Below are 12,813 nucleotides of genomic sequence, written 5' to 3'. Positions count from 1 at the left end.
TTTTAAAAATAGTAAAAGAATGGTAGTAAAAAGCAAACAACAACTTCAAGAGGCACAGAAAAATGTAAAGTGACTACTTCACATATTCATCGCCAACCACTTTCACCTGCCCAATTTCCACACCTCAAAGGTAAACTAATGTGGTCAAGTCTGGTTGGTGCATGTATGTCTTTCCTATACTCCCTGACTTTTTTTTAGATTAATTTTTAAAAATTGTAGTAAAAAAAATAAAATTGTAGTAAAATATGCATAATATAAAATTTGCCATCTTAACCATTTTTAAATATTCGGTGGCATTAAGTACACTCACACCATTTTGCAACCTCACCACCATCTATCTCCAGAACTTTTCCATCTTCTCAAACTGAAACTCTATAACCATTAAACAACTCCCCACCCTCCCTCCCTGCAACCCCTGGCAACCACCATTCTACTTTCTGTCTCTATGAATCTGACTACTCTAGGTACCACATGTAAGTGGAATCATATAGTATTTGTCCTCTTGTCAGCACCACACTCTCCCAAGTGAGCGAACCGGCCACCCCTATATAGGATCTGAACCCACGGCCTTGGTGTCATCAGCACCGCATTCTTCCGAGTGAGCCATGGGCCAGTATTTGTCCTCTTGAAACTGGCTTATTTCACTTAGCATGACTTCAAGTTACATCCATGTTGTAATGCATGTCAGAATTTCCTTCCTTTTATGGCTGAATAATATTCCATTGTATGTTTTGCTTACCCATTCATGTTGGTTAGCACTTAGGTTGCTTTTACCTTTTGGCTACTGTGAATACTGTTGCTATAAACATGGGTGTACAAATATCTCTTTGAGACCCTAATTTCAATTCTTGTGGGTATATAATCAGCCCTCCTTATCCATGGATTCCACATCCATGAATTCAACCAACCACAGTTCAAAAATATAAATAATAAATAAATAATACAAAATTTTAAAATACAGTATAACAAGTTACATAGCACTTACATTGTTCTTAGGTGTTATAACTAATCTAGAGATGATTTAAAGTACACAGCATGGATTGCCATACCATTCAGCCACCAAAATGGAACAAAACAAAATATAGTATACGGGAGGATGTGCAGAGGTTATATGCAAATATTAGACCATTTCATATACGGGACTTGAACATCTGTGGATTTTGGTATCCAAGTAGGTCCTGCAACCACTCCCTCATGAATACCGAGGGATGACTGTATACCCAGATAGTGGAATTACTGGATCGCCTGGTAATTCCATCTTTAATATTGGCGGGAACTGCCATATTGTTTCCACAGAAGCTTCAATCATTTTACATTTCTACCTGCACAAGGGTTCCAATTTTTCCACATCCTCCCAATACCATTTCTCTTCTGTTTTTTTTGATAATAAAAAAAATGTATGTGAAGACAGAGTTATATGTTAATAGGATTCTGGCAATACTGGGACACTTTTAAAGAAATATGGACAATATCACCAATCTTCAGCATTTCGTTTTAAATATGTTTTATATAATGTGACACAGAACAAAATAAGAAAAAAAATCAAAACTTTGTAAAATGTATAATCTGCATGTGCCATCCAATATGGTAGCCATTAGCTACATGTGGCTACTTAAACAGCAATTAAAATTAAATTTAAAAATTCAGTTCTTCAGTTGTGGTAGACAAATTCAGGTGCTCAAAAAAACATGTAGCTAGTGTTACTATATCGAATGGCACAGATTAAAAACATTTCCATATGACAGAAATTTCTACTGGATAATGTGGGTAGACTCTAACAAATTTAATATGTGGAAAATTGAGCTTAACAAAGTCCAGATAGATTTTGACATTGTGGGGGTCTGAGCAGCAGTACAGCAGGTATAATCTTCAAACTGAAAGTAGACTTTTCAATGTGTAGTTCTTACTATTGCATACCTATTGTATACTGTTACACAACTACTAGCATATAGTAAACACTAAATTATTTCTTTAACCTATAACCTAATAATATCTACCATGAAAGAACTTATATTTTACATTTCAAGTCTGGAAACAAAAGTAGCTTCTTTTTCGTTTTCGTGGGAAAAGATGGAAGTCACTGCATCTGTAGACTTAAAAAAAAAACCTGAGAGTTTTTCTTTCCTGAATAATATTTTATAATACTCTATAAAAGAAAGGTACATGGCTTAAACTCCCGCTTATAGTGGACATCTGTCATGTTTCCTGGAACCTGAGCACATTTTTATTCCCCTACTGCTTTTTGATAAATTTCTTGCCTCAAGAGTAACTTGTCACCTAAGCTAGGACCCAGAAAATGTAATTCCCAGCCTTCCTTGATGCTAGGACATGGACACTGAATTTAGTTGTCTCCATTCTGATTTCCCTGTAGAAGACTTCATTTTGGAAGTCAGTAACCTGGGGAAGAAGGCCCCCTGCAGAATCTACTTTAGGTGTCTCCTGGTATTGACAGTGGATTTTTCAGTGGCTGCAAGGTTGAGTCCATGGTACAGAAGTGGCATTAGTGGGGAAATGTTAACAATATCAATTTTCTTTATGGCTCTGCTGAGTAGCAGCTGGAATGGTTTTATTCTTCAGCCCAGTTCTGTAGTGTGGTTTTAGGTACCATTTCCAGAATCTAAGTATGGAGCTTAGTTTTCAGCCATCCCCCAAACTTTGTGAACCACTGAATGTCCTTTAATAAATTACATTTTTACTTAGTTAGAGTTAGGTTCAGCTATTGCAACAATGTGCTTAATGGGTACACTGTCATTTATTTCATTATAATGTTTTTTTTTTCCTTGAATTTTGTCTTTTGTTTATATCACTTTACCTTATTAAGTAGTTAAGCTATTCATAAGGTATATGTGATGAGATTAAAAATTGCATTGAAATTGCCTTTGCTACCTTGAATTTTGTCTTTTGTTTATATCACTTTACCTTATTAAGTAGTTAAGCTATTCATAAGCTATATGTGATGAGATTAAAAATTGCATTGAAATTGCCTTTGCTTTATCAAATTTACCCAATAACACTTTACACAGTTAAGTAGACCAACAGTTCCTAATAAACAGAGGCTTAAACAATGAAAGCTAGTCTTGATTTACCTTTCAGCTAAAGTCAGAAATGTTTTCTTCTTCTATTACAGACCACCCTGAAACCTAAAAATTTGAGTCCCAAACCACCAGAATAATGAGTCTCTTTTCCAGACCACTTAAATTTCTCCTCAGGAGGAAGAATTCTTTACGTAGCAGGGTGTTGAGGCTACAGGATGAGAATGAGAAAGCTGACATAGGAGTAAGCCTCTGATGAACAAACAAAAAATACTATTGAGGAAAAGAGGACTACAAATGAACTGTGATTACTGTGTCATTGGTATTTTATGTACCACTTGACACGTATAGCTAGATAATAATACTTACTTTAACTTAATTTTGTAGGCTTTTGAATTTTCTGTAAAAGGAATGAAACCACTTGAAGTCTTCTGTGATCCATTTTGTGATTCTTGTAAGTTAATTTGTATAGCTGCAATTTTTTCATTTTCACTGAGCATGATATGTAAACATACCACAGCTCATTTATCTATTCTCCTATTGACAGACATGGGGGTGTTTTTTGTTGTTGGTGGTTTTTTTTTTTTTTGCTGTTTCAAATATTGCCACTATGAACAATGTCCTATATATCTCCTAGTATAGCTAGCTACAGATATACAGGTATACATGTACATATCTATATGCAGATATCTATATCTATTTCTCTATCTATCTGAGAGTACTTGGCAGCAATGGCTTACAGACCATAACCACAGAATTTATCCTTGATATTTTCTATGCTATTTCAACTTTAGAGAATGCTGACTGCAACCCATTTCATGTGCCTCAGATGGGTCAAAACCCACACAAACATTTTTGGCCAGGACCACTCTACACTCTTAAAAATTACAGAGGACCCCAAAGAGCCTTAATTTATGTGGTTACAGATATGGTTATATGCATCAATATTTACCACATTAGAAATTAAAACTGAACAATTTTTTGATGTTAATTTATTTTTTAAAAACAGTGATAAACCTACTACATGTGAACATAAACAGCATTTTAAAAAATTTAAAATAACAGCATTTTTCCAAAAAAGTTTTGTAAAAGGAGAGGAATTGTTTTGCGTTTTAACATCTCTTTAGTGTCTGGCTTACGAAAAGCTGGATTTTCATATCTGCTTCTGTTTTTAATTTGTGGCAATAGGTTGTTTTGGTTCTTTAAAAAAAAAAAAAAAAAAAAAAAATCCATTGGTTTACCTTGTACTTTGAATGAATCTTTTACTCATGTATGATTTTGTCAATTATCATTGGTCATTTGCAAAATACTGGCTCACTGAGTTGTGAAGATCCTCCAGATGTTGACATATTTCATTACACAATATAAAAACACCATCTGATTAAGACCACCACCCCTCATATCAGAAAAGTCTTTTAAGTATTGGAAGCTGTCAAAGTCATGGTGGGGAAATAGCATTTCTAAAATCCTCATTTTCACCTGAAAGCATCAACAATAAATACTATCAGCTGTTTTCCTCAAAGAGTCATGGTCACTTCATTATTTTTGAAAAACTGTTTTCAAAATACCCAAGTGTGAATAACTGTAGTTTGTCAGTCAGTCATTTATGTAAAAATGGTGCACCATGCAATTGAGTATTGTTTGTGAACTTTATAACCAGCAACCCTGCTACACTCACTTATTAATTATGCATTTTCTATGGGCATAGTTTATTGACTGTAAATAAAGAGAATTTTGCTTCTTCCTCTGACTCCTTATGGCTTTTAATTCTTTTTCTAGCCTTCATGAACCACCTAGGATCTCCATACAATACTGAATAGAAGAGGTGAAAATAAGCATCTTTGTCATATTTCTAAATTCAATGGGAAAGCTTTCTATGTTTTATCATTAAGTATGATATCTTTTATAGGTTTGGTTTTTTGTTTTTGTTAATATATATCCTTTATCTGGTAAAGAAAGTTCCTTTCTATAGCTATTTTGATCTGAGGTTTATTTGTTTTATCACAAATGCTTTTTAAATTTTATCAAATGCCTTTTCTGAATCCACTGAGATGATCATGCAATTTTTCTCCTTTAATCTGTTTAAGACAATTAACCACGTTATCAATTTTTTAATGTGGGCTAAACCCCACTTGATCATGAAGCATTAGATTTGTATATATAGTTGGACTTGGTGTGCTAATATTTTATTTAGGATCAGGAAGACTGGCCTTTTCCTTTTTGGTATCATCCTTTCATGAATTTAATATCAAAGTAGTACACTTGCCTCATAAAATGAGTTGAGAAATGCCTCTTTTTCTATTCTATGGAAAAGTAAAGAATTATAAGACTGGTTTTCCCCCTTGAATGTCTAGGATATTGGTGAAACCAAAGGAGGTCTTTGTTTAGCCACGGGGATAAAATTTCTATAATGGTCAAAGAACCAGGAAGATTCTTTCTTTCTTATTGAGAAAGCTTTAGTAAGTAGTATTTTTTTTTTCCTTTTTGTCTTTTTTACTGACCGGTAACAGGATCGCAACCCTCGGTGTTGCGCCCGCACCACGCTCAGCCAGTGAGCGGGAACCGGTCTCCACATGGGATCCGAACCCTCGGTGGGAGCGCCACCGTGCTCCCAAGCGGCGCACTCTCCAGTGTGCCACCGGGCCGGCCCAGTAAGTAGTATTTTTTTTTTGTCTTTTTTCGTGTCCGGCAACGGATCGCAACCCTCAGTGTCGCGTCCGTACCGGACCAGGACCGGCAACGGGATCGCAACCCTCGGTGTTGCGCCCGCACCTCACTCAGCCAGTGAGCAGGAACCGGTCTGTATGTGGGATCCGAACCCTCGGCGGGAGCACCACCGCGCTCCCAAGCGGCTTACTGTAGCAGTGCGCCACCGGGCCGGCCCAGTAAGTAGTATTTTTAAAATTAATTTATCCGTTTCTTTTAAGTCTTCAAGTTTGTATTGGCATTAAGTTATTCACAATAGTTTCTTACCTTTCCAATTTCTTCAGCATTTGTAGCTGTATCACTTTTTTCACCCTTAATCATTCACATTTTTAAAAGTAATGAAATAAATCTTTCAATTATGTTAGGCTTTAGTTTGTAGTCTGTAATGAGTTAGTATTTATTACCTTTCTGTTCTGTTTTCTGGTCCTCCAGTTCTTTCTTAGGAGTTTTGGGTTTTATTAATTCTTTGTCCCAGGCAGCCAAAGCTTGTTTTTCCATTTGACGAATTTCTGCTTCTTCTGCATCTAAACGTCGCTTCCACTCTAGGAGTTCCTCTGCATGTTGTCGCCGTTGCATGAGTTTTTGCTCTCTCTTTGTCAGAAACCTATGGTCACACCATGAAGAACAGTAAGAGAACAAACTTAAAGGCAGAAATCACTTTGAGAGCTCTATCACTCATTCCCTTATCAACAAGTTGTGCAAAAACAGAACATTCACACTACTCCTCTCATAGAAGCTTTGAAATCAAGTCAACTTATTCATAAAATGAGAGAATTTACATTTTACTTATAATGGTTTGTAAGATTAGCAAATAAAAAAAAAACAGTGGTAAATTCAGGAAAAAGAATCTTCAGAGTATCTGGACAACCATGACTGATAATGTTAACACTTAACTTACATATTCATTTTTCACAGGTGATTCTTTTTCATAGCAGGAGATGTGAGGAATTTATTCTTAAGGCTCAGACCAGAAAACACACAAAATCCAAAAAAACAAAGACAAAAAGAACAACAAAAACCAAATCCCAAAGCCCCCAAACAAGCAAGCAAACAAAAAACATGTTCACATCCCTTTTTACTTTTATTTTCAAATTCTGTATGGCTTTGCTTCAGGTCTAGTGAGTTTGGCTCCCATTATCTAAGAGATGCAATGTCAGGTGACAAATCTTTTTTTTTTTTCCTGGAGAGAACAATGAGCACCACAGTCAGATCTCTCATGCATAGAAACATTAACTATTTAGTTGAGTAAAGGAGGCATAAATGCCTCAAATTTCTCAATTTAACCTGATCTCTGAACTTAAGTAGCCAATTATATTTTAGGCCCAAAGGATTAGAAGAAATTACTGATTAGGAAAAATTATTTGATTAGTTTAGAACAGCTAATAAACTGTCTTCAAATGTAGATGCAACAGCTAAATAGAAAGTGGGATGCTCATAGTACTGGTGTCAGATCTATAGTGGTAGCTAACCAACAAAAATACATTCACCCATCCAACAAACACTTAATAAAGAGCACAAGAAAAACTGTCAGTCCACTTCTTGAACAATCATCATGTCAAATTAATGTGGAAACAAAAGGGTAAAATCTATGGAACATTTGATAAGAGGCCTCCAGGCTGTTAAAAAAAAAAAAAGAGAGAGAGAGAGAGAAAGCAAACAAAACAAACAAAAAGAACAGAGCATGCTCTATCAAAGAGTGCACTGAAAAAGGTGCAAAGTTACCTGACCAACTGGTTGTAGATATACAGCTGGAATTTGGGATGAAGGTTGGGAAAACAGACACTGAGAGAGGCCCAGTGATGAGACGTAAAGACAGAGAAGAAGTAGTGAACAGGAGAGCAGTGTCTACAAAATAAGGAGGAAGATTTTAAAACCAAGAGATCAAGAGGCAGAAAGAATGAGAAAGGGAAAGCATAAGAGCTGAGTGAAGAACTTTCAGTATGTTTCCTGCATAACATTATAAGGTACTCAGTTAAAGCAAGTGTTATACTCTGCGTGACATAAAGAAACATGTACTTTTATAGATCTTACCAATGATTTCTGAATAAACATGCCTTTCATCTCAAATGCTGCTTAACCATCATCTACATTTTCAGTTAAATTTGTTTATGAGTAAAGTAATGAGAGGCATAGTGTGGGGCTAAATAAGTTTTCAAATAAGCTTTAACAAAAAATACAACAATTATGGCCATGAATCTACTATATTGGCAACTCTATGTACACATATAATCCTGAGCAAGTGATTTTTATATCTGTACCTTGTCATGTATTTTAAGCTAGAAATTAAATTAAAAAGCACTATATATGCCTTACTTAACCTTACCATCATGATCTAGCTTGAAAATTATAACTTAGTAAATCAATTTACAGAAAAATACCTTGTTCACCTCTACAATATAAAACTTACTGCTAACAGAACCTATTAGAGATAACTTGCTTTATATCTAAAAAAAAAGGCTCACTTAAATAATATTAAAATGCAATACCTATTCCATAAAATATCAGGATGCATAATTAAGAATAAAGTGAGCTATTTCCAGCAAATATTGTCAGTTAAAAAAAAAATGCTGTGGACGGCTGAATCATAAGGTTAAAGATAAGAAGAAAATTCCACATGTTAAAGTTATAAAAGTAGGAAAAAAACCCCACAAATTTTTCTTCTTTGTAATAGTAAATAGATCATTATATACATATATACACACATATATATGAGGGGATAAATAAGGCTAGCAATAGTTTGGAAAGGTTAGTTCTCTTTGACAGAGCATGCTCCTGTTCACATGCATACAACAATAACTTGTAGATCAAGGCAACATTTTTTGCCTTGGAAGGGCAAGGACTAATCTCAGTATGTCATAGAAGTGAGAAAATCTAGGTATAAATCCAGCCACTCATTTGGATTCTAAAAAGTATATATTATCTTGCCTACAAGTATCTTTAGATAACAGACTATTTTAATGTCTGTTTCTCCACATATAACTTAGTATTTCATCTCCCCTTCATTTACTTACACACTTACACACACACACACACTCTCTCTCTCTCTCTCTCTCATATCTGGATTGCCCTGACTTTCTGCACTGAAGTTCAAGGAAAAATATTTTTGCCAAATTTCAGTAAGACGCTGCAATCTTCCTTGCCATTCTTTATGAATGTACAATAAACTTATTTTTATGCCAATTCTCAAAATATTATGCAAAAACAAATGTACTTGGCAAAAGATTATTATTTGAAAAAACCTACTAATAACATTCAAATATCACCCACCCTCTTAAGTGTATAACTGCTAAATGCAGGCATGACCTAGTACAAAAAGTAAAATAATATTGAAATGTGAAATCAATTGAAAAATATACAATTTAAATTTTTTGTCCAGGCCAATATGGAAAACAGTAATTCCCTCTATTAGAACAAGAACTGACATTTATTTTTCATTTATAAACATTAAGCATATTCAAAAGCTCTACTTTAGAAATAGGGGAAAAAAGCAAATGGCTAATAGAAAATAAAATAGTTTAGGAAATAATGTAAGAAAAGCTTAACTTAATCTATTAAAGTTAGAATTTCTTCTCAGAACATATGTTCCTTATTTAATATAAATACACTTTAGAACTAAAAAGTGCCCTTTAAAAGCTGAACAAAGTTGAGATAAAAGAGCAGTACTTCACACTAGAGTTAACAATCCTTCAAGATGCTGCACAGGAAAGAAATAAACAAAATTTGTGAATAATGGAGACATAAATGCCTACTAATAGAAAATGCTATCATACAGGTTGATCATCTCCAATACAATAACCTGAAATCTGACATGCTCCAAAATCTGAAACTTTTTTTAGTGCTGATATGACACCCAAAGGAAATGCTCATGAGAGCATAATGGATTTCAGATTTTTGAATTAAGGATGCTCAACTGGTATAAATTCTGCAAATATTCCAAATCTGAAAGAATCCAAACTTTGAAAAAATCTGAAATAGAAATCACTTCTGGTTACAAGAATTTTGGATAAGGGACAATCAACCTGTAATATCTTTTATGGTTGATGTCAAGGCATATCCCCAACAAGGCCTCTGATGGTAACAGAACACTGGACTAAGATTAGATATATAATAGAATTAATCTAGTAGGGGAATCATTATATTCCTATGCTGATTGAATTTAAGGAATTAATGAATAATTAATTTGCTTTTAAAGTCACACTTTCACACCCTAAACTTGTGCTGTGTAGCTATTCAACTCCAGTAATACGCCGTCTAGCTCTTTTCCAGGTCCAACAAATACTCTTTAGAAGGATTGGTTTCTGCAGTCATCAATGCAGTTTTTTAAAAAAACTATGAAGTTGAAAGCAGCTATGCTAACTTAATTCAACTTTAAGTTAAACTGGATGAAGTCCAGAGAGGAGGGCTCTAGTTCTAGCTCTGCTATTCTGCTGTGTGTGGGACTTGAAGCAAGTTACTCGATAGCTGTGGGCCTCTATTTCTCCAAGTAAAACAAAGAACTATACCAGATGACTTTCCTAAGAGCTAGTCTAGTGCTAACATTTTATGATTCTTTCTCTACTCAAGTACCTCCCACTTTTTTTTATACCTCAATACACTGCTAGAAAATGTGACATAAATGGGAACTTTTTTCCCCCCAATAAGCTAAAATAGTGGACTGTGTTTGAACAGATTATAAAATCGTATTATAATTTGAAAAAACAAAATAAATTTGATATGAAACTTCTAGGTCTAAAATCCTTTGATTCTGAAAGATACTATACAAAACAAACAAAAACTTAATACCTTAAATCATTTTAGAATTACTTCCCAATTATAATTATTTAATTCTATATTGTTATGGTAAAAATGGAACACAATGCTTCAAATTTTCAAATGAATTAATTCTATCGAGTCCGTAAACATCTTTAATAATATTCAAACAGGGGGATAAAATGAAGATATTGATAGTACTGACCTAAAAGAAAATGCATTTTAGGGTTTTTTTTCCTACGCCAAAATCTATTCCATTACTTAAAATTGTCCAATAATTTGCGTTACTTAAATAAACAAAATACACAATACATTATTCCTGAGGTAGGAACTGTAGAAAATAAAAACACAATACCAGACTATCAGAATTTATTCAGCTACTCTAGAACATTTCCTAACAAAATTATATTTAATTTAAGGTGACGATATGTATTAAGCTATTTAAAATAATTCTAATTGAGATGTCTTCTTTAATATAATATCAAAAGTCTTCCCTTGAAAATCCTTAAAACTCTACAGATTAACGGTGAAGATTTCAATACCATAATACTTTTAGACAGATCAATGTCATAAAATATTTACCTGCTTACTGAAAATTTCCTTGATATACTCCCTGTCAGTAAAAAATTTCTTTCTCTTTTGAACTTCCTTGGTTCAGAAGCAGTTTATATCTACTTCTCTAAATGAACCCGCCACTCATTCTTTTCCCACCCAGACTATGAGCTCTTCGAGAGCAGGGCTTACGTTTTATTTGTCTTTGTATCCCTCAGAACCTAGCGCATTCACACATTACTCAATACAATATTGCTGAGGATGTAAGTGTATAATTAACAAATAATATGGAAGAACAAGCTACTGTTAACAAGTGAAAGAAAAAATACAGTGTCCTATTTTAAGTAATGCAACACTTAAAGATAAACACCAGTCTTCCAGTGTTTCATTTGTTCAGTACACAATTCTCCTAAAGTGGAATTGGCAAAACAACAGAAAGAGTCCATGCATGGTGTTTTTTTCATGAGTATCTGTCTTATAATTATAGGCAACCATTTATATTGTATAAAAACAAAACTCAGATTTCATTTACCAATAAAATCAAAAAGACTGAGGGCTATTTGGTCTGTGGTTTACATCTACTGCATGTCTTTGGCAAACATGTTTTCATTACTAATCATGTCTTTCACATTTTGAATTTGTTTTTTGCTTTTCACTATCCTGAGAAATGGAAGTTATTTATAAAATGTCAACTCAATAAAGAGGTCAAGAAAAGCCATATATAACAAATAAAAATTTTAACAAAGGCATTGTTGTCTCAGTGAAACATTGAAGAAGGAAACCTTTCACTGTTGCCAAGAATGATATGATCACTGCAGAAAAATATCTGCCATAAAATCAGAGTTTAGAGGGTTAATGATAAACAACGACATAAAATGAAAAAGTTCCCCCAAAAGTTAGCTAAACTTATTGAGAAGGTTGACTACTCTTTGACAAGTGTCTTATATTAATAAAATAGGACTGACTGACTTCCCAAATACATGGAACAAATAATAATGCCTGGTCACAAAGTAGCAAAGTTTCCAATGATTTTGTTGTTAGGTGCCTACTGTGTAGTAAATGACTACAAAACTAATCTTTATTGAGCTGATGCTCCAACATCATTGAAGGAGATCTAATTCTAAAGCTTTGGTGATATAAATGTATTTAAAAGCTAGTGTTGACATTACTTTGTTTCAGAGATCAAAATACAGTGCATAACAATAATCTTCCTTTTTAATGCATCACTAATTTTGAAAAATATTATAGCTCATCCTCAAATTTCAGCACCATCACCAAAACATTTCTTTGCTGCCACTGCTCTTACCCCCAATTTCTACTACAAACACAATTGCATTCCTTGAAACAACAAATCAAGAAGTCACTGAAAGCTTCAAGGCCTGTTCTCCTTGACAAACTTCTCAAAAGTCTACTGAAGCAGTTGACAAGAGAAGGCAGAGCAGTAATACAAAGATTCTAGGTGATTAATATTTTGGAGTCTATAAAAATAATTAGCAAAACTTGGGACAAAGTTAATAAATCTAACCTTGAATTTTGTTATTTAAGATTTTTACAGCTTTAACCAAACCTGAAGTAAGCACCACAGAAACTGACATTATAGATTAGAAATAGCAGTTTCTTCTACAAATGTGCTTAAATTACTAGAACATCATTCATAAAGGCTGGCAATGAAGATCTTATTGAAATGAAAGACCAAGGGATTAATGAAACTCTCTTCCCTGAAACTGTCTTCCCCTCAACATTTACCATTCAGACATTTGGCGACAAATATAAA

General features: G+C 33.9%; 1 protein-coding gene across 1 annotated transcript in view; it reads right to left on the bottom strand.

The window, feature by feature from the left end:
- CEP350 (centrosomal protein 350kDa) overlaps nucleotides 1–12,813 on the bottom strand; it is a 133,975-nt gene that overhangs the window by 42,614 nt on the left and 78,548 nt on the right. The window contains exon 27 of the mRNA XM_008572941.1: nucleotides 6,143–6,342. Coding sequence (XP_008571163.1) covers nucleotides 6,143–6,342 — 200 coding nt within the window. The remainder of the gene's footprint in view (nucleotides 1–6,142; nucleotides 6,343–12,813) is intronic.

Source organism: Galeopterus variegatus, unplaced genomic scaffold (assembly GCF_000696425.1).
Source record: "Galeopterus variegatus unplaced genomic scaffold, G_variegatus-3.0.2 Scaffold850, whole genome shotgun sequence".
NCBI classification, from domain to species: Eukaryota; Metazoa; Chordata; class Mammalia; order Dermoptera; family Cynocephalidae; genus Galeopterus; species Galeopterus variegatus.
The sequence above is the reverse complement of the archived record's forward strand: the minus strand, read 5'-3'. Positions and strand labels throughout refer to the sequence as shown.